This window comes from Cajanus cajan, chromosome 9 (assembly GCF_000230855.2).
Source record: "Cajanus cajan strain Asha chromosome 9, NIPB_CcT2T_4, whole genome shotgun sequence".
Classification (NCBI taxonomy): Eukaryota; Viridiplantae; Streptophyta; class Magnoliopsida; order Fabales; family Fabaceae; genus Cajanus; species Cajanus cajan.
Window position 1 is genome coordinate 1,618,327 of NC_138525.1, and position 24,745 is coordinate 1,643,071.

At 31.8% G+C, this 24,745-nt stretch overlaps 3 protein-coding genes across 3 annotated transcripts; 1 reads left to right on the forward strand and 2 right to left on the reverse strand.

Moving 5' to 3' along the window:
* Window positions 1-1,665: 1,665 nt before the first annotated feature.
* LOC109795190 (pectinesterase QRT1-like) lies at window positions 1,666-4,272 on the reverse strand. The gene is made up of 5 exons (XM_020354622.3): window positions 3,429-4,272; window positions 2,934-3,129; window positions 2,473-2,676; window positions 2,146-2,381; window positions 1,666-2,045 (listed from the first exon to the last, which is right to left on the reverse strand). Exons 1-5 carry the CDS (start codon window positions 3,725-3,727, stop codon window positions 1,898-1,900), a joined length of 1,083 nt encoding a protein of 360 aa, XP_020210211.1. The 5' UTR covers window positions 3,728-4,272; the 3' UTR covers window positions 1,666-1,897.
* Window positions 4,273-8,913: 4,641 nt separating this feature from the next.
* Window positions 8,914-12,514, reverse strand: LOC109795189 (pectinesterase QRT1-like). Its single transcript, XM_020354620.3, has 5 exons — window positions 11,676-12,514; window positions 10,180-10,417; window positions 9,665-9,862; window positions 9,333-9,568; window positions 8,914-9,238 (listed from the first exon to the last, which is right to left on the reverse strand). Exons 1-5 carry the CDS (start codon window positions 11,939-11,941, stop codon window positions 9,091-9,093), a joined length of 1,086 nt encoding a protein of 361 aa, XP_020210209.1. The 5' UTR covers window positions 11,942-12,514; the 3' UTR covers window positions 8,914-9,090.
* Window positions 12,515-22,327: 9,813 nt separating this feature from the next.
* LOC109788323 (serine acetyltransferase 1, chloroplastic) lies at window positions 22,328-23,913 on the forward strand. Its single transcript, XM_020347020.3, has one exon. It carries the CDS (start codon window positions 22,499-22,501, stop codon window positions 23,540-23,542), a length of 1,044 nt encoding a protein of 347 aa, XP_020202609.1. The 5' UTR covers window positions 22,328-22,498; the 3' UTR covers window positions 23,543-23,913.
* Window positions 23,914-24,745: the final 832 nt, after the last annotated feature.

Consider the following 24,745-nt stretch of genomic DNA (forward strand, 5'->3'; position numbering starts at 1 on the left):
CTTGATCTAGGTAGCATATCATATGATTCTTCTTAACATCCAATGTTATACAGTGACTTGTGTATAAATTATATATTATGATTATGATTGTAGAGATACGACTCATGGGGTTTTGAACATTGATAGATCATAGATGAGAAATGTCACCAACAAAATTTGGTTGAATAAATTCGTTTATGGATGACAAGCTAAACCACATCTTGTTAATTTTAACCCAAAAGACTGCCTATAATTTAAAAAAAAAAAAAACGTATTTGTAAAGCCTTATTAGTATTACTTGATTTTAGTTTGAAAATGTCCTTTTTGTAATTTAATTGATATTATACGATAATGAGGTTGAAACTTAATGTATTTATACTTTTTTTAACTATATAATTAGACAAAGTCACTTTTGATTAAAAATGTTGAAAAATAGTTTAAAAGGTCTATGGTTACGTGTCAAACATTATTTAATGCATACATAATTATATATACACTTGTATTAAAATGATATAAGGTTTGTTTATTTTAACTTCAAATACTTCTAAACAAGTGCTTTAAAAAAGTAATTTTTTAAGAAGTTAGGAATTACTTCCAAAAAAAAAAAAAGTAGTTCTGCTTATTTAAAAAAAAAATAGACAAACAAAAAAAAAAAAGGTACTTATTTTTATAAAAAAAATTAAGTGTCTTTAGAGAAAAAAAATTAAACAAACAAATTCATAATTAATAAATTTGTCTGGGTAGTACTAAATTTGATTTCTTCCAATAAAGTCTCAGATTTGAGTATATACTGAATATCAATAATATGATAATATAATTATTTATTGTTGTCAAAATTAGTTGCTTGCGATCTTTACACGGCAAGTGAAAAGGGGGGAAAATTGGTCAATCGATTATAAGCATAATTGTTTGTAACTAGCTTTAATCAGACTGATTTTTATATTTAGTTAATCTATCTAGTAAATTTTTATAGCATTGGGTTTAATTGGACTTTTGTATGAATGTGTTAAGTTGTGATCCCATTGAGATGGTTTTGGGCTTGTTAGGAATCTAAGAAAAAAAAGGTACAAGTTTTATGAAAAAGAGGCCAAATTCAGCCATTTTTCATGGCAAAAATTGCGTTGCAATGCTGAGACGTTATATCGTAACAACATGACCTTTGTTAAGTAATTTGGTCATAATTGAGTCAAATCAGTGCCAAATTTAAGAAGTACATTTTGTGTGTTTAAATAAAAATTACAGGCAATTTAATCATTAGTTTTTAATTTAATATAAAATCATATTTCGGCAATGCTTATAAAAAATGATTTCATTTAAAATTATTTATTAATGAGAAGTGTGCTTTTATATATATATATAGAGAGAGAGAGAGAATTCGCGCTTTTTAGTTGGAGGGCATTTGCATTTAGCAATGTACACCAGTTAAAAGAAAAAACATCAGTTCTTTTATTTTAAGGGTATTATTGTAACTTTAGTTTTTTAAAAATAAAAATTATACCATCCTTATTCAGTCTCAATGTCTCATCAGATTCATTATTTTCAATTTTTCATATCATTAAATCATGTCTAATATACAGTCTTTATTTTCCTCTCTCCACCTTTTTCTTTTCTTCTACCGTAATTTTGTTTTTAGTGCATTCAATCGAAGCAGAGTAGGGTAACCACATAAAATGACAATGATGATGCTTTCATCGGAAGTATTTCTTCATGTATTTAACAAAAGTAAGAGTACGTCAAGATTCACTATGATTCATATTTTTGATACAGATTAATCATCTGGGTTCCTGTGCTATTCACATCACACTTCCGAGATGAAGAGTAAGCATAAAAATTTATCATTTGGGTGATGATATGTAACATAATAGTAGATAAGTTAATAATGAACTGTAATATATCACGTATTTGTTACATCTTAATGCTACAATCTAAGCCACTGCTCTCCATCAATGAAGCTCTCATAAAGGAAAGGCCTTGCTTCCTGATAGCTCAATGATTTTGACCAAGGCACTCTAAATCTTCTATCTGCTCCTTCTCCTTTGCATTCATACTCACCAAACACTGCAGTCCTGAAAATTGAAACACCATCTTAGACATATAATCTTCACTATGAATCCCAGAATGAACTAATAATGTCACATATTTAGAACAGATATTAATATATCATACTTCTTTCTGTCTGGATGATTCCATTCTGACCACCCTTCAGGATTAATAATACCATCCATGTTACATTTGGAGTATATAATTCTTGAGTAGTTCCCCCATGCTCTGCCAAGGTACACACTGCCAGTTCCTCTAATACTGCACCCTACAAAAGAAAAACCTGTGTCTTCTTTCGGTGAATTCCTATGATGTGCTGCTATTGCTCCATAGTTCTCAGCTACTGATTGAAGACGACAATTCTGCTCCATAGTTTTAAAAGTCAGAAATAAATAAACTAGGTCACTAGTATTATTTTAGTAACATAGAAAAAGGCACATCATCTTGTATTACCTCATAGAGTGATTTTGCACTGCCACAGATAAAATCAACTTTTCCTACAATACGACACTTTAAGAAGTAATGTGTTCCTGTGTTGTCCAAGAGAGTGTCCTGTGTTCCCTTGATCCTCACTCGGTAGAACATGGCTCTTGGACTGTTTATTCTCAGTGCCACTGCTTGCATCCCTTTCCCACCAGCCGATGCAATCACTGAGTTCTGCAAACAAAAGATTGGCATGAAACATTGTCCTAATTGAACATGTTTGTGTTGGAGTGGATTTAGTTCAGTTACTTTTACACACATTCACAACCTTTGGATGAAAATTGGACTATCAGAGATTTTGAATGTGTGTTTTAAGTTGATTGATGGAGATAAAACATGAGTCCATTAATCTTAATTGGCTAGTTCTGAATTAGGGAATGTGTGAATGCATTGGAAAGTATGTGTTTATATACCAAAAATTGTGTCCTTACCTCAAAAGTTACCGCAGTTGCACAGAAATAATCTGAATCCACTCCCACTGTTGCTGAATCATAGGTGCCCAATGCTTGGCCATTTGGACCCATGTCTGATGACTTACTGTTCCAAGTAATAACAGTCCTTGCTGTTTGATTTCTTTTGCCTATAAATGATACATAAGGCTTGTTGACAGGAATATACACTTTTTCTCTGAACAAATGGCATATAAACAAATGGTAAACAAACATAAGTCATGTTGTTAATGATAAAAAAGGTAAGGACAAATTTTTGGAAACCAAATAAATGTAAATGTTAGATCAAAAACACCAACCAAACCCAGCTTTGTTACCCCCACAAACATAATTGTATGTTTTCAAAAGGAGAATTAAGGCAATGAATGAAAAAACTGCTTTCGAGTTTTGATTAGAACTGATCAATAATAATGACAAAACGGTGGTGAAAGTAAAAGACAAAATCTAATTGTGAAAAATATGCAATTAATTACTGACCTGTAAATTCCTGGATTAATGTAAATTTTCACCCTGTGTTTGTTATTCTTTGGAATCATATCTACAGCACCTTGAACAGTTTTGGAATGTCCCCCACCATTCTGGTTAACAACAATAACTCGAACATCGTTATGGGACTTTTTAAAGAACAACCTTTGTTCATTCACCTGAAAATCCTCCCAACTAATGTAGTTCCTAACACCACCTTCTGCTGAATCCACCTGAACCCAAATCACGAAAACCAAAACAAAAAAGAACACTACTCTTGAACACAACAACCCCATGATCATCATCATCATGGTGTGGTCACTCAAAGAATGAGAAACTGAGCATGCAAGGGATGTGCTGGAGTTAAACTTAAAAATGTTGTTGTGTTATTATAGGATGAAAGTGAGAAAAAGAAACTCCAATATGAGAACAAAAAGTTCGTGTTATTGATGAAATAGTGAGTAACGGTTTTAGAGATGAAGCGTGTTGTAGCTGATTACAATAAATATGCGAGCGTTATGGTGATACGTATGCTCCAATCCTGATAACCCATGCATGTTGTTGTTATGAAATATAAAGAGACACTAGGGAAATAAACATGGGTTTGTTTTGAGTTTAATATAAGGAAGGTAAAGAAACCTTGTCTACGTGATCAAATCTTGTTTTATCTCTTAGTAGAAACGTTAAAAATATGAGATTGTGGCAATTGCAGTTGAAAGAGTGTTGGGTAACGATAGTGTATTTATTTATTATTATTATTTATATAGTTTTGATCTTATAGAACGTGCTTGTGTAGGAATGATGAACAAAGCAACAGGAAGAGCGGTTATACAATCATGGGATGCAACTGCCCCCCACTATGCTCTTCTCTTGTATCTTTCTTTCAAATGTTTCTTTTCCCTCTTTTATAAATCATAAAACTTTACATTAACCCGTCACCACTTGTTAAAAAAACAACACACATTAGAAATGTTTGTATTTTAAATAAATATGTACATGAGATTATTAGTAGTCTTTGGCTCTTTTCAGAGTAGTTTGAATATATAGGTTTTAAAGTTTAAATTTGAATGTTTTTTAGGTTTAGATTTTTTTAAAAATTTGATTTTACCTATTAGTTTATTTTTATCAATATTAAATAGTTTAATAAACTTAATTTTAAATATTCAAAGAAAATATTATATTTGAAAATATTTTTTTATATAAAAAAAACACATTACTATTTGAATTACAATAAACACACATTTTATTACAATTTTTTTTTAATATTTTTCTCTAACTTATTGTTACAATAATTTTGATATGGTTATACTTTTTCTTAAACTATCATCTCACCTAAGAATTTATTGATTTTTTTTTCTTATCGTACCAAATTAGATTTTTTCATAGGTAATTGAATTATTTAAACTAATTTAAATGTTAATTGTATTTTAATTAAGTTTAAATTTAATATATAATTTTATTCCTTAATGCACAGGTAATACATTCTAGTATTCTAAGTAATCAATCATGAAGATAAAGGAAAAAAGTAGGAGAAAATACAATTGCTAGAATTTATATTTTCAAGGAGAATGTAAAACATTTAAGTGTAGTAAAAATGTAAAAAATATTGATAATTTTATTTTTTTATTAAAAGTTTATTTATTTAGACATATTATTAAAAATTTAATTATATTATTTTTATTATATCATACAGATAAGTAGACTAATTCATCAAATTTAACAAATTTTTTTATAAGTTTAAGTCCAATCTTTTAATGAAGTTTAAATTTAATATACAATTGTATTCCTTAATGCATAGATAACGCATTATAATATTCTGAAAATCAATCATGAAGATGAAGAAAAAAAAAAAGAAGGAAAAGATGCAATTACTATAGTTTCTATTTTCAAAGAGAACAAAAAACATTTAAGTATAACAAAAATGTCAAAAATATTAATAATTTTATTTTTTTATTATTATAAATTTATTTATTTAGTTATATATATTATTAAAAATATAATTATATTATTTTTATTATATTATATAGATAAATAAACTAATTTATCAGACTTAACAAATTTTTTATAAGCTTAAGTCTAATTTTTTAAATAAATAACTTTTTAAAAAAATTTAAACATGATATTTTTATTAAATAAGTCATGTTGAACTGAATTTTAATCAAACTACATCATAAACTCTTATTTAAAGTTTAACTTTTTTTTTTTTTTACTTTTCACGACAGTTTTTTTATTTTAATATGTTTGATTTAATGTTTAATATTATACCTATTCTTCTAGGTACTTATGACTATATGAGTATTGATGGAATTTTAGAACAATATTATTGATTTTTCATCCGATAAAAGATGCACCATGTGCTGAAAATTTTAAGATATAATTCAGTTACTGCTACAAATGTATTAGACTTTGGTGACAATAAGAAATCGATCAGTTGTATAATAATCATTTATATTATTAATAGGATTTATCTTATTTGGTATATATATATATATATATAAATATATATTGTTAATTAATAACTCATTTTTATTTTATTTTTTAAAAATACATGGAAGAAGATAAGTTGGTCCCTCCTAAACTCTTATGTCGGCAGTGATAAAGTGTCACTTGTTATTGCAATTATTTTGTATGAGATGATGAAATTAAATATGTAAAATGCAAGTGAGATTATCAACGTAACAATAAATAGATATTTATGGTCGTGCTTATCTTAATAGATTGGAAACCATTTTAACTTGATAGTGGACACTTATTTGATTTATGGTCGACAGGAAACTGTAATTAATTAGACAAAGGGGTGGTAACTTTTTGAATTTTAAAAGTTGATCAATCCATTGATTATTACTTACATTACGTTCATTATAATTCTTAATTAACAGTTCATCAATTATTGAGTTAAATTAATTACTGATGAGAAAATATCAAGGAAAGAGCAGTTAAAATTAAGGGTGTGAAACCGTTTCTTTAGAAAACATTACTTATTAATCTACATACTTAATTAACATGGTGGGGTACAACAAGGACAATAAATATGCATCGATCTATTATACAATCATATAGTATAATGGTTACAATATTATCAAAATATGAGTGAGCTGAAAAGGTGACGAGAGTGAATATTACCTTTGCATATTACTTCAACTTATACAATACTAAATCATTTGAAACTCTTCCTTCAATAAAGTATTGAGCCATTTGAAGGTATAAACACAAGTGATGAGTCACGAGTGGATGGTGTCATGACTCATGAGTGCCATGATCCTCTCTGAATAATAATAACTCTTTCAAACACATGCTTCTTATTACCCGTTAGAGACAATAGTTGGTTAGAATCATAGATTGAAAGATATGAATTTGCTTCATTTAGTTGTTCCACCGTTTCACATAAGAAAAATAAAGCAAGTGCTTATTAAGTACAGTAAAAGGTTGTGGACAGTGGTATCGGAAATTTGAGCACTCAGCTACACAACTATAGAAAATACCAAGGAATGACGTACGAATGAAAAGTTCTGTTTTTGTTTTTGTGGAACATATTTAGTAAGAATCATTGTTATTTTAATAATTAAAATATAAATGTAGAATTGCATCTATATATGAATATTAATCATCTATATATAATTACTAGTGTGATGTGACCTGTGATACTAAGCATGTTATTATATTTAAAATTGTGAAATTAATAGTTATTCCAATTTATGTTTATTACATATTATTTATAATATATCGAATATGATCAAATTCTTAAATAGTGAAAGAGATTATACTTTCTGGCTATAATATTGAGCCTTTATTTTGTATGTTTGGTTGGTAGAGTTGGAGTAAAGAAAAACCCAAACTGAGTTTGACCGAAACAAACCCACATTGACTATTTTTCGGGTCGGTTTCGAGTTATTGCTCACCCTATCAAATTTTATAACTTCTTGACTACTAAAAAAAAGGAACTTCAAAAATTAATTTTAACACATCATCAACAAAGTTCTACATATATATTCCTAGGGTAGATTGACATATATATACACGAACCTCTTTGAATATTTTCAAATAATTCTGATATTAACATATTAATTTAACTTTAAAATGAAGGATATAAAGGATACACAGGAAAGAAAAAAAAAACTGAAGAGTACGGTTGAGAAGATCATAGCAACTTTTATCTTAACAATTATACATATTGGGTCGTCTAATAAGTGGTTAGTCTTTCAGTTGATATTGTAAAAACACTAGCCAGTTCACAAGTAAAACACAGTGCATCAAAGGGGGTTACTAAGTCCACAAGATGAGTTAAATTTAAGAGATTAATCTTCAATTAGGTGAGAGAATTTTAATATAACTGAGTCCTTATTAAACTTTTTATTCTATTTGATGTAACATTCTTAATATCATTGTTTCATTTAAAGGTCCATGTCAATAATTTTTACTATACTAACATTCATTTTGATGATAGTTATTTTCTTTTTAATGACTTTACTCATCTATTAATATTTGATTTGAACCTTAATAATTTTTTTTAGTTCAACCTTTAATAAAAACACTAATTATTCAAACTCAAATATATGAGAAGAAGCTAACATCCCAATTTAAAAGACTAATTTATTAGGAGAACTTCAAAATTTAAGTACCATGTGCTAAACTTCTCATGTATTCTAATTTAAAAAAAAAAAAAAAAAGTAAGTAAGTAAGTTGATTATTTGCCTACAAGGGAGACAGTAGCCGAAATTATATATGAATGAGGCGTACGTGCAACTATTAAGTAGCTTTCTTTGAAGGATCCTTAAGAGTAGATATTGAAGATTTGCTTGCTATAAAAGCAATGATGGAATAATGCAGTGTAACACTAGCAGACGGTGATTGGACGAATTTACTAGATCAAGCCATCTACCCCTACTTGCTTTACATCGACCCCGTAAGGTGCAAGTTTAATTTATGCCAATTCATGGTATTCACTGAAATAATTATAACAGTTTTCTCTCCAATGAAGTGTATTTCAAGAAAATACACTATTTATTAAAAGAAGTAGTGAAATTAAATTATATTAATTAATGTTAATTAGGATAACTTAATTTGTTTTTACATATATTGAAGATACGATAGAATACATCTTTAACTTATTTCGGAGTTTATTAATGAGATTTATTTTTTTGTTCAGTTTGAGATATCATCCAATATCTCGTTTAATTTGATCCATTTGTTTTGTTTTTAAAAAGTTGCAAGTTAATTTTCTCATTGACCTATTAACAATATAAATCACGCTTAATGGAAATAACATTGTTCCTTGAATTATGCAGTGTTAATAAACATAACCTCTGCTTAAATCTTCTAATTACCTGGATATTTTTAAATAAAATTTAAAAAATACGACAATATTATTTTAAATTAACTAACGTAATTACCATTGCTGATATTTTGTTATTATTATTATTATTATTATTATTATTATAATGGACCTGATGAGCTATAGTATAATTTAGCATTTGGTAGATAGCAATAGCATGCAGAAATTAGAAAACACTTTTGATTCCGAACACAAAATTGTTTAGAATTATGATTGTATGACAACTTGTTTCTGTGTCTTGAACTCTAAGCCAGATAGAACTGATTGTTTTGGTGGTGCTACGTAAATAAAGAAATGAATAGAGAAGCATGCATGCATGTCATACAGTAGCAGAAGTTGCTATTATAGTCTGAGCCATTCCTCTCCATATATGTAGTCCCTGCCAAGGAAGGGCCAGGCTTCCTCAATGCTTAAAGCTTTTGACCATTCCACCCTCTCACTTCTGTTTGATCCTTTTCCCGAACACTCATACTCCCCAAACATTGCACTTCTGTCAAAACCACAAAACAAACAGTAATCAATTCACGGTATCAAACGGTCGATTAATAGAGTTGGTATGATTTAAATGAGAGTTGGTATGATACCCTTGGCTAGATGGATTGTCCCAATCACTCCATCCCAAAGGATTAATAATATCATCCATGTCACAGTAGGAATATACTGTTGTTGCATACTTCCCCCAAGCTCTCCCAAGAAAGATGCTACCAGTTCCCGTGATTCTGCAATCAACAAATGAAAACCCTGTGTCTTCATCTGCTGAATCCCTGTGATGAGCTGCAATTGCTCCCCAAAACTCAGCTACAGAGTATAGCACACACTCCTGGTGCCAGACACCAAAGTGTTAGAAAAAATAAATGAGACCATCTTTGAAGTAAAAGTGAAATATAAAAAGAAACCAAAGTGGTTATTTATTTACATGGAACAATGATTTTGCATTGCCGAATATAAAATCAACGGATCCTTGAATGTAACTTTGATAGAAATAATGGATTCCTGTGTTATCTAGGAGGGTGTCCTGCTCCCCCACAAGCCTAACTTGGTAGAATACAGCTTTATCACCATCTACACGCAATGCTACTGCTTGACGTTTATCTGCATCTTTATCTACCAAATTCTGAAAACACACAAATTAATAGACAGACATATTTGGACAGGGTTGAGTCAATGCATATTAATTCTCAGTTTAATTGCATATTTTATCACATGAGTTTTACAATTTCACAATTGTATATTTTATCAATTCTTTAGCTGACTATATATCATCATATATCAACTACTATTGTATCATTATTTATATGTCATATAATCATTTTATATCAATAGGTAATATATTATATCAGCAATCAATAATTAAAGATATCAAATATTCTATTAAATTCCTACAAAAAGAAGGAAAAAACGAAAAGGGTAGGTTAAGTTGGTGTTGATTACCTGAATTGTAATGGCAGTGGCGCAGAAGAAATCAGACTGTACCCACAGAGTTGCTGTTCTAATGGTGCCGAATTCTTGGCCGTCGGAGGCTTTGTCTGATGCCTTAGTACTGTTAGTGAGAATAGGTAGTATGGCATTGGCAATGTCCATTGAATTCAATGCGTTGCCATTGCCCATTATGTTAGGCTTACCTATAAATGAAATTAACGGCTTGCTTTTCGGCACATGCACTCTTTCTCTGCCATCAAAACATTAATTATTGCATATCTCTATTATTACAAAACATATAATCGTCCATGTCATTGATGAGATGAGATGCATGCTATTAGCAAACCAAACTATATTGCCAATTTGCCATCTTAAAATAGTGGTCCTTCCCTGTTCGATTGTATTACCTATTAATTAAGATAAATTTCACTTCCCACGAAACAAGTTTAAGAACATTCTCCTATATATTATTGACAACTAATTTTAAATATCTTGTTAAAAATGAGATAAAATTTTGAATTGACCTACTATATTAACTTCGCCATTTCACCATATTAAACATTTTTTTAATGTTTTTAATCCCCAAAGTTAATAGTATAAATTCAAAACTAACCAGCCGTAAATGACACTATAAAAATTTGGAGAGAGAAAAGTCATATCTCTAAAAAAAAAAAAAACTCGATCAAACACATTTAAATGGACTAAAGTTGAAACATACAAATTCTTCCACGTAGCATTTGATTCAAAGGAGAGAAGGGAAGAAATGGAAAAATATCAAAGATTAAAATATCAATACCATGGTTAATATATATATATATATAGAGAGGAGGAATCCACTTTCAAGAATAAATTTAAGTAGACTAATTTCACTCAATAATTTATATTATATATTAAATTTTAATTATTCAATCGTTAAATTAAAAGTTTTTAATACATAAATTAAATTTATAAATTTTTAAAAAATTAAAAATTTATTTGATAATTTATTTCAATAATTTAAATTGATAGATAATTATAAAAGTATTTTATACGTTAATTTAAATTTATATAATAAAGTATTATATAATTTTTAAATTTTTAAAAAATTTACAAATTTGATCTATATATTAAAAATGTTTAATTTAACAGTTAAATCATAAAAACTTAATGAAAACATAAATTATTGAATAAAATAAGTCTATCATAAATTACTCTTTAAAATAAGTAGATCTCTCTTCTTTCAACTAAATATTAAATATACTTTAAATAATTTAAACTATCTTCTCATATATATATAGTAGTATATCACATTTGTGCACACCATGTATATATCACTTTTCTTTTCTTTTTTAATTTTTTTTTTCAACTTGTTCATCTGGAAAGAGCTAGTGAACTAGGTAGCAATTGAAGAAAAAAAAACTGCATGTTAATACCAATAAATAGAATCAGGACGCTTAAAAAGCCGGAGAAATTTTATATGCATAAAATCTTGATGAAAATGTCTGTGAAACTAAATTCTTGTTACAGACCTGTATGTTCCAGGATAAATGAATATCTTCACCCTTTGTGTGTTGTTGTGGGGAACCATATCTACAGCTCCTTGAACAGTTGTTGAATCTCCATTACCACTTTGATCGACCACAATGACTCGACCACCAACGTCGGAATATGCTATACCATCTTCATCCACCATGAAGTCCTCCCACGTAATGAAGTTTCTAGCAACGATATCACCATGCACCACCTGAACACACTTCAACCACAAAACCAAATAAACCAAAACTGATAACCTCATCTTAGTCCCTAGGAAAGAACGCACTTGATGAAGAACTATGTAATGTGGCTGACTTAATTAATCTAATAATATTATTGAAGAATTTCAATTTCACGTAGCGAAAGAGAATAAGTCGCAAAGAATGGGAATGTAGAGATGGGTATTGAGTTTAACTGAAGGAGATTGAGCTGAATATAGTTGAACTCAAAGAAGAGAATCTAAAAATGAAACTCAAACGTGTGATTGTGATACCGTTTATGTTTATAAAGAACTCGGCAACGATAAGAGGTTGTAGCTTTCGTGGGCAATTAGAAGTCATTGGACTTTTTATTAATTATTATTATTATTAAAATAATTTCTATTGATTAGTTAGGATAAAATTTGAAGCCTATACACACTAGTATGTACAGTTACAGTAGGAAATTAATTCCTCTCGAGAGTTTTTTTTTTTCTCAGCAAAGTTTCCTTGATCTGCATATATTACAAGTAGTAATAATTGAAAAGATACACAATTATTCATGGTATAATATGAATACTTAATTTACACCAATACTAAAGTGATGAAAGAATAACCGTAATAACCATAACTTGTACAAGTTTAATTGTATAAACAAAAAATAAATTATATATATATATATATATATATATATGTGATTATTATAAGTTCAGTTCTTAAAAAGTAGAGAGAAGTTAGACAGAAAGATTCTAGGGTCAGATAAATTTTATCATCTTTTGTTTTCACTCATTCTTTTTACACCATTTTTATGATTGATCGGAGTAAAGGAGTTGAAGATTCAAAGCTTTTGGAGTTAAGAATTTGAGTTTGAGGAAGTTGCACGACAACCTCAAAGACTTCAAGCTTTCTTCTTTTTCCCTTGATTTTCGGATGACTAGAGGTAAGGAAAGTTTGTGATTGATAAATTATTGAGTTGTATTACTTGTTTGTTGATTAAATGCATCAAGTGTTGGCTATTTGACTAAATTCAGAAGGGGTATGGAGTTTTTTGGGTTCTTGAAGGTGTTTTAAGGTGAATTTGATGATTCTTGAAAAACTTTGATTGCATGTATTGTGTTGTGTTATTTTGAGTTATCTATGGTATGTGTGTATATATATATATATATATATATATATATATATATATATATATATATATATATATATATATATATATATCGAATCTTGGATTGCATTATTTTTTGGAGACTTGCATGTTTTAGCTATTTTGGTGGTTTTGTTATGCACAAAAATCATCATCTTATTGGGCGTGCCTTCGTAGCACTGGGTGTGGCTCAAGTTAGGAACTTTTTGTCTTAATCACGTCGAGTGTGAGATTGGTAGTGTTGAGCGTGAATCAATGAGAAACTCTCTAACTTACTCACGTTAAACATGGTAATGAGATACATCAAACAAGATTACTTGAAAATTTTTTTGACTTGATGACGTTAAGTGTCAAATGTGACCAAGATAGTAACTCTTTGTCTAGATAACATTAGTTGCAAGTTTAATAGTGTCAAACGTAATTAAAATGTAATTAATGTTATGTATTTAAATTGTATTATATTAAGATATATTTTGTAGACTAATTTTTTTGAATAATAGTTAGGTATACTAAAAAAAATATACGCTTTTTAAGTATTAAATTCTATACCCTTCAAGAAAAGTATTAAATCCTATAATAATTTCTCTTTGTTTAATAATAAATTTTTTTAATATGAAAAGTTGTACATTATATATATATATATATATATATATATTCATATATCATTTAACAAAAATGTAGTAAATATAATATTTGGAGCTATTTTTGAATCTGTTTCATTTGTATACATGTTACACAAAAAAAAAGTTTCATTTGTATAGATAGATGAGGCGGAAGTTGGGTTTTCTTAACTGCCACGAAATTAATAAATTAAGAAATTTGGTCCATTTGACTCTGCTCACACCTCACACCTCACACCTCACACCACCAACTTGATTTCGTCAAAATCCCTCTTCCTTGTTGCGGTGGACACTGTTACATTATTAGGCGCAGCAGTGCAGGCCATTAACTACTTCGTTTCATATTTCAATATTTTATTTAATTCTTTTCTTCATCAAATTTATAATCATGATAACATATTCAAACTTAAGAATCTGTGGTATTAATTATATTTTTTATAAAAAAATCTTACATAATAAACATAAACATCATTCATAACTCGATAGTGTTTAATAAATTTCAATCAATAATAAAAATATGTTATTAATAATGTTTTAAGTTAGGGTCTTAGCTGTTGATTTAAATACACAGCCTATATGTAACGTAAGGGCATTGTTTTTGTGGGTACAGAGAAATCAAATTTGAACACAGCAAAAGTTAATGCAACTCATGGCTGGATGGGGTGAAAAGAATAAATAGGGTGTTTTATGAGTGTGACATTTAAAATCTCAGTGCCCTCAGACGATTTCAATTCTTTACTGTAACAGTCCGTACAGTAGGCATTGTTGACGATAATTAATGAACTCCAAGTTCAGTCATGCCAATTACCCTGTTTCTATACCGTCTAATCTTTTTTTTTTGGTGCACTGGAAAATTAAAAGAAACTACAAACGAAGGAAGGAACGTCCTCTAGCATCATCACGTAGAGCTTCACATAACGAATGAGGAGGAGAGCCAAAGACAACAAAAGGCCTATCAAGAGACCCCCCCATCTTTGTCAAGATATCTGCACAAGCATTCCCCTGACGCAGAATATGAGAAAGTGCTACCCTCCAATCACGCCTTAGCAATTCACGTATCTGCTGAATAACCACCCCAAAGTTGTGAAATTTGGGAACATGTGTCATAGACACCAGCCTAAAGGCTTCCAAAGAATCTGTTTCACATTGCACCTCTCTAAAACCAGCATCCCACGCAAGTAACAATCCATGTTTCAATCCCAATAACTCGGCCAGCAGCACTGATGTGGTTTGATGCCGCCCAGAAAACCCCGTCTTCCAAGTCCCTTCGTGGTCCCGAATAACTCCTCCAAAGCCCACGCAGAGATCCCCACTCTTATAACTACCATCTACGTTAACTTTCACCATTGGGGGAGTTGGCTTACACCATGTGACTTCCTGCACCTCATGAGAATGCACTTGCTCGCCTGCGAAAGCATTGTTCCAATCACACATTGTGGAGTTAATCTTATAACGGACCTGCTCCATATTCCACTCTTCTCCTCCTAACACGTCCATATTACGCCACCGCCATGTCCACCACATAACAGCCAAGAACTTGCTACATTGAGCGCTATTCACCCCCCTTTGAATCCAAGTTCTCACTTCATGATTGAAGAAGTTTATATTTGAGAAACCAAACTGTAGCCAAAGCGCTTTACTGTACTTGCAGTCCCGCATGCAATGTAAAACCGATTCAGTATCCTCGCCACATCTAACACAAAGGGGGGATAGAGCCAAGCCACGGTTGAACATGAACAAATTAGTAGGCACTGCCACATGAAGCATCAACCAAATTATGACTTTCACCTTCTCAGGGCACTTAATCTTCCAAATCCACAGCCACTCACCTTCAGCAGGCAAAGAACGGTTTTTGTTACACAACCACTTATAACCACTCGCTGCGGAGTATTCCCCATCCGTTCTAGCTGTCCAACTCCAAACATCTGGAACATTGCCAAAGCCCATTATATCAACCTGGTTTAGCATGTCCTTGATGTTATCTGGTACCAAGGTGTACAGGCTATTCCAATCCCACGACCCATCTTTCCACACGTCATTGATCTTCCTTTCAGTATCAGAAATATGCACATGAGGCACATGGTTACAAAGACGATCCATAGCGGACCATGAGTCAAACCAAAAGGACGAGTTACCATCTCCAAACCGAATCTTAAACCCATCCCTAATTTCATGTGTAGCCCGAACAATCCCTCTCATAATATTAGACATAGAGCCCGTGCTGGTTAAAGACAAAATACATCTCCCCCTTAGATACTTGTGTTCCAATATTTCCCGCCAAAGAGAAGGTTTACCAACAAGTAGCCCCCAAACAAGCTTCCCAAGTAGAGAGATATTGGCCATCCTGGTATCACGAATTCCAAGCCCCCCATACCTCCTTGGCGCTATTACTTTCTTCCAACTCACAAGGTTCAAGCTTCTAGTAGCACCCTCCTTCCCCCAAATGAAATTCCTGGACACCTTGTCAATGTCATTACAAATGGTTTGCGGTAACCACAAAGTTTGCATAGTATAAGTAGGCAAAGATGTCAGTACCGATTGAGCCAAACAGATTCTACCCGCCCTATTTAGCATATTCCTTTTCCACGATGCAAGTCTAGAATGAAGCTTTTCAACCATCGGCAGAAAATGACTTCGACCCATCCTTCCAGGTACAAGAGGGAACCCCAAATACTTCCCCAGGTCATTACAAAACTGCATATTAGTGGTAGCACTGAAGTCACGAATCACTGAAGCAGGGGTCTTGGCGGAGGCATATGCTTTCGATTTCTCATAATTCACCTTCATGCCTGACGCGACACAGAACTCCTCTAGAACCTCAACAATCAGATGACGTTGACTACTCTTAGCTTTACAGAAAAGCAAGACATCATCCGCAAAAAGAAGGTGAGATATGCGCGGTCCTCCCCGAGCGACACTGACTGGGCACCACCTCCCTTCTTCGACTCTAAGAGAAATAAGAGCTGACAATTTCTCCATGCAAAGGACAAATAAGTAAGGTGACATAGGGTCTCCCTGACGAAGGCCTCTAGATGGACTAAACCCCTCTAGCCTCTCCCCATTCCACAAAACCGACAGCTTGGAAGAGCAAACACACTGCATAACAAGGGAGATAAATATAGTAGGAAAACCAAAGTCATTCAAAGTGTTTCGAAGGAATTCCCATCCAACCCTATCATACGCCTTCTCCATGTCAATTTTAAGAGCCACTGTCCCAACTCTATCTCTAGACTTCTTCATATAACTCAAGATTTCCTGCGCTACAACTGCATTATCTACTGTGCCTCTCCCAGGGACAAAGCTGCTTTGAAGCGGTCCAATAAGCTTATGCATTAGCGGTCGCAAGCGATTGACAATGACCTTGGTAACTATTTTAAAAATCACATTGCACAAACCAATCGGCCGAAATTGTTTAAGATCAGTTGGGTCATTCACCTTTGGAATAAGCACCAGTAACGTCTCGCACAAACGGGAGTCAAGCGAGCCGGTTGTGAAAGCCTCAGCCACTAGTTTCCAAACATCCTGACCCACCACCCCCCAGTATTTCTTGAAAAATATTGCTTGAAATCCATCTGGACCCGGCGCTTTAAAGGATTTCATCGACATTACCGCATTCTTAACCTCCTCGACAGTAACATCTCTCATTAAAGCGTCCCTTTCCTCATTGTTTAGACAAGGAAGTGGAACATGAGCAAGAGCTTCCGGGGTAGATCCAATAGGAGAAGTAAACAAGTTCCTGTAGAATCTATTGGCTTCTGCTTTCAAAGTGTCTTCATCCGTACACCATGAACCATCTTCTAAGATTAGACCTTGAATCTTATTACGTCTTCTCCGGATTATTGTTTGAGTATGGAAGAATTTCGTATTCTTATCACCATATTTCACCCACTTCTCTCTAGACTTCTGGTACCACAACATCTCCTCTTGGGCAAGGATCTTAGCATGTTCTCTTTGTAAACTTTTCTCTAAAATCAGCATATCACTAGAGCGACAAGATTCTAGCGCCCTCTGGACACCTGTCAATCTCGCTTCCACCCTCCTTTTATTTCTGAATATATTACCAAATTTCTCCTCATTAAACCGCAATGCCTCATCTTTCACTTGAGCAAGAGAGTCCAGAACAAGTCCCTGACCAACACCCCAAGCATCATTAACCACCGAATCAAATTCCTCATGGAGAGTCCACGCTGCTTGGAAACGAAACGGTCTCGTGTCACGAGATGGCACGAAGCCACTGCATCTCACAAGAAGAGGGGAATGATCCGAGTGAATACGGCAAAGATTCTCAACATACGCCTCCGGGAAAGCATGTCGCCATTCATAGTCAACCAAAACTCTGTCAAGTCTCTTCATAATTAACCGAGAGAACCTTTCCCTACGTAACCAAGTGAATCTCGAACCAGTGGCACCAACATCCATCAAACTACAGTAGTCAAGTACCCTTTGAAACTTATCTGCTCCATTTCTACTAAAACGACCCCCACTGACTTCTGACGGGAGAAGGATCTCATTAAAATCTCCAATCAACAGCCACGGTCGATCCATAGTTTGACGCAGAGTAATCAGATGAGACCAAAGATTTTCACGAATGGAAGGAATAGTACTTCCATACACCGCACTGCATAACCAAGTAGATTCCTGCCTAGTGATACTAACAGTAACACATTGATGGAAATGGTCTATCAGGTCCACAACAACACCCGCATGCACACTACACAAGACCCAAATACCACCTGAGTGCCCTTGAGCTTCCACCACCGCCCCTGGATAATATCCCATGGAATTCCAAAAGCGACTCGCACTAGCAAACTGGATATGAGTCTCCACTACAATAAACATCGAAGGTTTGAACTGGCTCACCAAGTTCCTTACGTGGCGCTTACCCTCAGTATTGGCTGCCCCGCGAACATTCCACGAAATGATTTTAAAATCTCTGAATACCATCATAAACAACAGCATAAATGTGAAGAAAGAAAACACTGTCTTCTACTGACCAGGATCCCAGTGCATTCCTACATCAGCTACTTTCGTACTCACGGTGCCTTCCCCCTTTGATAAATTCACTTGGGAAGATGCTTGTGGTCCACTATTTCCTTTCTTCAATTTTGACTCAAGAGCTTTCCCACCCTTGGAAGTCTGCTTCGTTCCTTGCGACATGGTGCCACGAAGAAGATCCGGAGATATCACTATCCCAGTTCCTAAGTCGAAGCCTGGCATCACATCCTTCTTCTTAGCCTTGTCATTTATGTTTTCATTTAACATAACAGTGTCACCTTTTATAGCGAGTTGACTAACTGAGTTCTCCATCACCGTCTAATCTAATATCTATGTACCCATATCACCATTATTTTATTAAGAATTAATCATTCATACATCGTTAGTGTAAAATTTTTTATATTGATAATTAATCATATTATTTAAATTATTTTATTTTATTTTTATTTTATTAAATAAACAACTAACATAACATTATAAAGAGATATGATTAGTTATCAGTGTAAAAAAATAATTATTTTATTAAACTCACAAAAACAAAATATAATAATTAATACAAGAGTCATGTTATAGATACAACAACAAGAAAAATATACAATTTGTAGAATATTGTTTTTTTTATTATCTTTTTACCATTAATAAATATTTGTTTATAATAAATGAAGAGATAAAAAGGGTAATATTTGTGGTCCAAAATGAGGTGCGATAGGGCAGAAGAAGGTGAAGTTAGGTTTGTCCTAAGCAGCGTTCCATCGGCAGAGGCCCATGACGCAATGAGGCCCAAGAGGCCCCAACCTTGTTGAAAACTGGAACAACTATCGTCGCTTCACTTTTCCACCTTTCAAATTCCTCCTTAGTCCTTACTATTTTCATTTATCTGCTCTTCTATTACTCTACTTCGCTGCGTTTTATTCCTTCGTTCAGGTTAATTCTCCGATATTAATCCTTCAACTATAAATTAATTTAAATTCATTGATAATTTATCATAAAAAAATTAAAAATATATTTAAATCAAATAAATGATAGATAAAATTAATAGGAAATAATTAAATAAAATATAGACATCTTATTAATTAATTAAAGTTAAAATTAGTATACATTGAACAAGTAAGATGAGGTTAAAGACACTTCATCAAACAAATATAAATAAAAATGACTTAAAGTAAATAGTTATTGGTTCCCTTGCGGTCTAGCAAAGTTCTCCTTCAAAGTCCAACTAACCCATTACAAAGCAACAAGGTTTCAATTGCTTAGATTACTTCAGAATACATTATACATTTAACTTTTTTTACTCACAACACCTATTAAGAATATGGTTTATATAATTTAGTTTTTTTTTTAATTTTTAAGAATTCACCTTGTTGAATTTCTTTGGAAATCCCAATTCAAAAGCCTGAATCTTCGTCATACATGTGAAATTAAACTTTTATATAAACCAGCCGCCAGAACAAGACAAGTTTGTCTTGACTGGGAAGTTTGGTCCAAAACAAATTTTAATTTTGTAGGTTCTTTAACTTTAAAATGCCAATAATACAAATAGCTTTAGAAAACACTAGTTTTTTAAAATATTTTTCAAGACCTTATCAACCATCCAACGGAAAAGATTCCCCCCTAATTATTATTTTTTGATACATATTACCTTTTTTTTTTTATAAGTTGTTGATCTATGGCATATGATTCAAAATGAACCATGAATATTCATAAGGGACAAAATATAAGATATAAAATAGATATTGGCAGACATAATAAAGTTATTTTACTATTTTTTTTACTGCAAAATATTTACTATGTTTACTCTCCCTATTTATATATATATATATATATATATATATATATATATATATATATATATAATTTTCATTTTGATCTATCTATATCTATAACATTATATAATAATAATAAAAAATCCCTTCAAATAACTGTTTTTGTGATTTTTTACTTTTTAAAGATATATCTGTTTTTTTTTTTTTACTCTGCAACTGTTCATAAATCTATAATAATTTTTTTCCCACGCAAGCATGGAGTGTCTTCCCCTTACTAGGGTATTATAAACAGAAGCCGAAGGAGGATGAATTTGTTGAAGGTATGATAATGGTGATGTCATGGGTTACCTGGGAATTGGCTAGTATTGGTAATGTGTTTGAAACAATTTGACTCAACCAAGCAAAAGGTGGACTTTTCATTTTACTAAACTCGCAGTTGCATGTTTCAAAACTTTCAATATATAATTTAATAATTTGGCCTTATATAATAAAGAAAACAAATTTTACTATATTATTTTTTATTCTTATATATATATATCATTAAGAATTATTTTATACCACCAAATTAATCACAAATATTTATATATGATAAATCTGTTAACTTTTATTCTAATAATTACTCAAAAATCATATTAACTATAATTTTTTATTAGTTAAAAATGCAAAAGTTTGTATGTATGGATGACCATTAAATTTTACATATTAAAACAAAATAATAAGTAAATTAAAGGTTTAAATGTATTTTTATCCTCTATAAATTTATAATTGTACAATTTTAGTTTCTAAACTTTTTTATTGCATATTTGATCTCTTTAGTATTAAAAATTAAACAATATCAATCCATCATTATTTATTTACATGTCTTTCAAAATTGAAAAAACAAAACATGAATGATATACTGCCTGAAAGTTATTCAGACATACTACTTTCATATAAGGAATAATATTATTTATACTATAAATATATTATGTTTCTTTTTGGTTTTAATTAAAAATTATATTCTATAGGTTATTTTTAATATTACTATTTTCTTATGTGACTAATTAGTTATAGGTAGTGACACCTGTTAATATTTTTTATTTAATTTTTAATGACATGTTAATTATTGATCAATATTATTTAATATTATGCATTTAAAGGATACTATTTGTACGGAATAGGGAAAGGATAATATATCCTCAAGAGGATATTTTGCTGAAAACATCCGATAATAATAAATGATAGATATACTTTTCTTATAACTTATAAATATGCATATTTCTCTTTATACTGAATCGAGATGTGGTCTAGGAAGCATAAACAGAAAAAATAAGATATTATTTATTAATAATATAGACTAAATTATAATAAAAACACAAAAGTTTAATTTGAAGTATTTAAGACGTTATTTTTAGATAAATAATATATATATATATATATATATATATATTTTTTTTTTTAAATATTAGTTTAAAATTGTTTAACAAAAAAAATAAAAGCTTATGAATATAATTTTTTTCAAGATTGATTATCAATCACAGTTAATATTTTGCTCAAAAAATTCAAGACATGTTTTCTTTTTCTATAATAAAATTATAAAAAATAATAATTTAAGGATTCAACTTAAGATTTTAACTCCCTTTCTCAATCACCAGACTATTTCAAAAATAAAAATAAAAATCAACTAGACTAACTATTGTGATTTTTGAATGTATTCTATTTGTTGTGTTTTTTCTCCTAATGAACAAGAGAAATATTTATAACTCGAACCGCAAAACATTTGGTAACCAAATATGAAATGAATTATTTACTTTTTTTCTGAAAGCAAGCAAGTAAACCAGCGTGCGGCAACAATACAAAACCAGATAAGATGAACGTGAAATAGAATCATAATACTGTAGTATATAATATAATAACGTAAATAACTTTAAAACGTTAAATAAAAACTAATTAGAAAACACTTACTTTAAATTTTGAATTATAAACAGAAATTTTGCAGCAGTCTCTTGGATCTGCTTAATCTAAACCTTGTTCTTCCTTTTGGTGGCACAAATCGTGTTCAGAAATTCCTTTCCTTCCAAATCATTTTCCCAGAAAAGCTTCCAATTTTGCCTCAAAATCATGATGAGAAGACACACCCTTTTGACTCAATCCCCAAAACGATTGTCCCTCTTCTTTGTTGGTCACAACCACCCAACTGATCCACACTCCCTTGTAACTCAATCACCAAAACAAGTCTCCCAAATCCATCATCATTGGTGTGGTCACCCCAAAACCTTAAAACCCACTTTCACTTTCAACAACTTGCACACTGGTTCCACAGTGGAAGAACCAGTTGAAGTGGATGAGGTTGAATTCGATGTGTGGTTAAAGATGCAAGAGGAAGCTAGACTCGATGTCACTGTGGAACCAATCTTGTCTAGTTACTACCACACTTCCATTCTCTCTCACAAATCATTACCAACCGCGTTGGCCAACCACCTTGCCATCAAACTCAGCAGTGAAAGCCTTCCAAGTGCCACACTTTCTCATATTTTTGTCACAGTTCTGGAAGATGATCAAGCCGTCATGGATTCTGTTAAGTGTGATCTGAGGGCAGTGAAGGAGAGAGACCCTGCATGCATATCTCACGTGCACTGCTTCTTGAACTTCAAAGGCTTTCTTTCATGTCAGGCTCATAGGGTGGCTCACAATTTGTGGCTTCAGGGGAGAAGGATTCTAGCTGTCATGATCCAGAATCGTGTTTCTGAAGTTTTTGGGGTGGATATTCATCCTGGGGCTAAAATTGGAAGTGGGATTTTGCTGGATCATGCAACTGGGATTGTGGTGGGAGAAACGGCTGTGATAGGGAACAATGTGTCAATTTTGCATAGTGTGACTTTGGGAGGGACTGGTAAGGTTTCGGGGGATAGGCATCCTAAGATTGGTGATGGGGTGCTCATAGGTGCAGGAACTTGTATCTTGGGAAATATTAGGGTTGGTGAGGGGGCTAAGATTGGTGCTGGCTCTGTGGTCATCAAGGATGTGCCTCCAAGGACTACTGTTGTCGGGAACCCGGCTAAGCTGGTTGGAGGGAAGAACAACCCTGTTAAGTTGGATAAGATTCCTAGCTTCACCATGGACCATACTTCAAATATTTCTGAATTTTATGATTATTGTGTTTAGGCTCTAGAGTGTAATATAATGTAATCCTCAGGCATGTATGTTTTTGAATTGTGTTTAGAATTATAGGTGAAATGATTTTAATTGGGGTTGTTCTTGTTTATTACTTTTTAGTGGCAATACTGAGATCAGAATCTAGAACCTCAGGTGTATTACTCAAATTTCTTACCACTAAGTCCTCCCTAGTGGTTAGTGAAGCTGTTCCAGTTGGTTAAAAGAGAATTCATGTTGCCCTGCTAACAATAATAAAAATGAAAATAATAGTGACAGAACTCCTTGATTACTGTTTTAGGTATGCACAACAGCTGTATCTATGCATGTATGAGTGTGTTGTTGAAAGGTGCTATATATGAATTTGGCTTTTATTGCTTTCATTATCTGTTCTTCTTGTTGCTTATCCTCGTTGGAGATTAATGTGTCTGATGATCTCTGTGGGTTGGGGTGAAATGAAATTAATGTAGATTGTAGCTCATGAAGATGTGTATTGGATGGTATGCACCTTCATGTTAAGAAGGGTAGTGCTGAAGTTGTGCATCCGGTGCTATTCTCTGTTCTGAGGATCACAAGTGTACCTCAGCTAGAGCACTTGTTTGGTGTTTATAATTTTCAGATTGCTTTGGTCCAGTAATTGATTAATATGTTCGATTATTTTGAATTTCTGATTTTTTTATAAACATAAAGTCCAAGATTGGGTGTAATAGGAATAAGAAAAGTCACTTATTTCGATCATCAACATCATTCAATCTTTGAAAAATCTTAAGCCACTTCAAACTCCTATCTCTACTTGTTTTTACTTTTTCTAGTTAGTAGTTATCATGGTTTGAGGTATTTTTCAGAGGTCTCTATAACGGAATTACTCTTTCATAAACCAGTACTTTTATGTGGAGTGTAGGTTTATGAATAGTTTTTGAAGTTTTTTGAAGTTTCATGACCAGGGTTTGAGTTACATAACGGAATTACATGACCTCTTGAGCAAAGAGCAGAAGTTATTTTAAGTTAAAAGCATAAACTATACACAAACTATTTCTTATTCTATTTTGTTCTGAATTTTATGCTTATGTTTTTGAGGGGAAGTTCATTACTATTAGTAACTTATATATCCGCCCATAACACGCTAAACATCCAAAATTAAAAGGATGATATATGAACAACATTTTAACAGAAAAATAAACACTATTTTTTTTCTTCAAATTTTTGCAGTTACAC

What these genes read in the sequence shown, in the direction of transcription:
- LOC109795190 (XM_020354622.3), bottom strand. Translation starts at nt 3,727, where the DNA reads ATGATGATGATGATCATGGGGTTGTTGTGTTCAAGAGTAGTGTTCTTT. An exon ending in ATTAATCCAGGAATTTACAG is followed by an intron (nt 3,130 to 3,428) that starts GTCAGTAATTAA and finishes CCATTTGTTCAG; the next exon opens with AGAAAAAGTGTATATTCCTG. An exon ending in GTGCAAAATCACTCTATGAG is followed by an intron (nt 2,382 to 2,472) that starts GTAATACAAGAT and finishes ACTATGGAGCAG; the next exon opens with AATTGTCGTCTTCAATCAGT.
- LOC109795189 (XM_020354620.3), bottom strand. Translation starts at nt 11,941, where the DNA reads ATGAGGTTATCAGTTTTGGTTTATTTGGTTTTGTGGTTGAAGTGTGTT. An exon ending in ATTTATCCTGGAACATACAG is followed by an intron (nt 10,418 to 11,675) that starts GTCTGTAACAAG and finishes TTTTGATGGCAG; the next exon opens with AGAAAGAGTGCATGTGCCGA. An exon ending in ATGCAAAATCATTGTTCCAT is followed by an intron (nt 9,569 to 9,664) that starts GTAAATAAATAA and finishes GTCTGGCACCAG; the next exon opens with GAGTGTGTGCTATACTCTGT.
- LOC109788323 (XM_020347020.3), top strand. Translation starts at nt 22,499, where the DNA reads ATGATGAGAAGACACACCCTTTTGACTCAATCCCCAAAACGATTGTCC.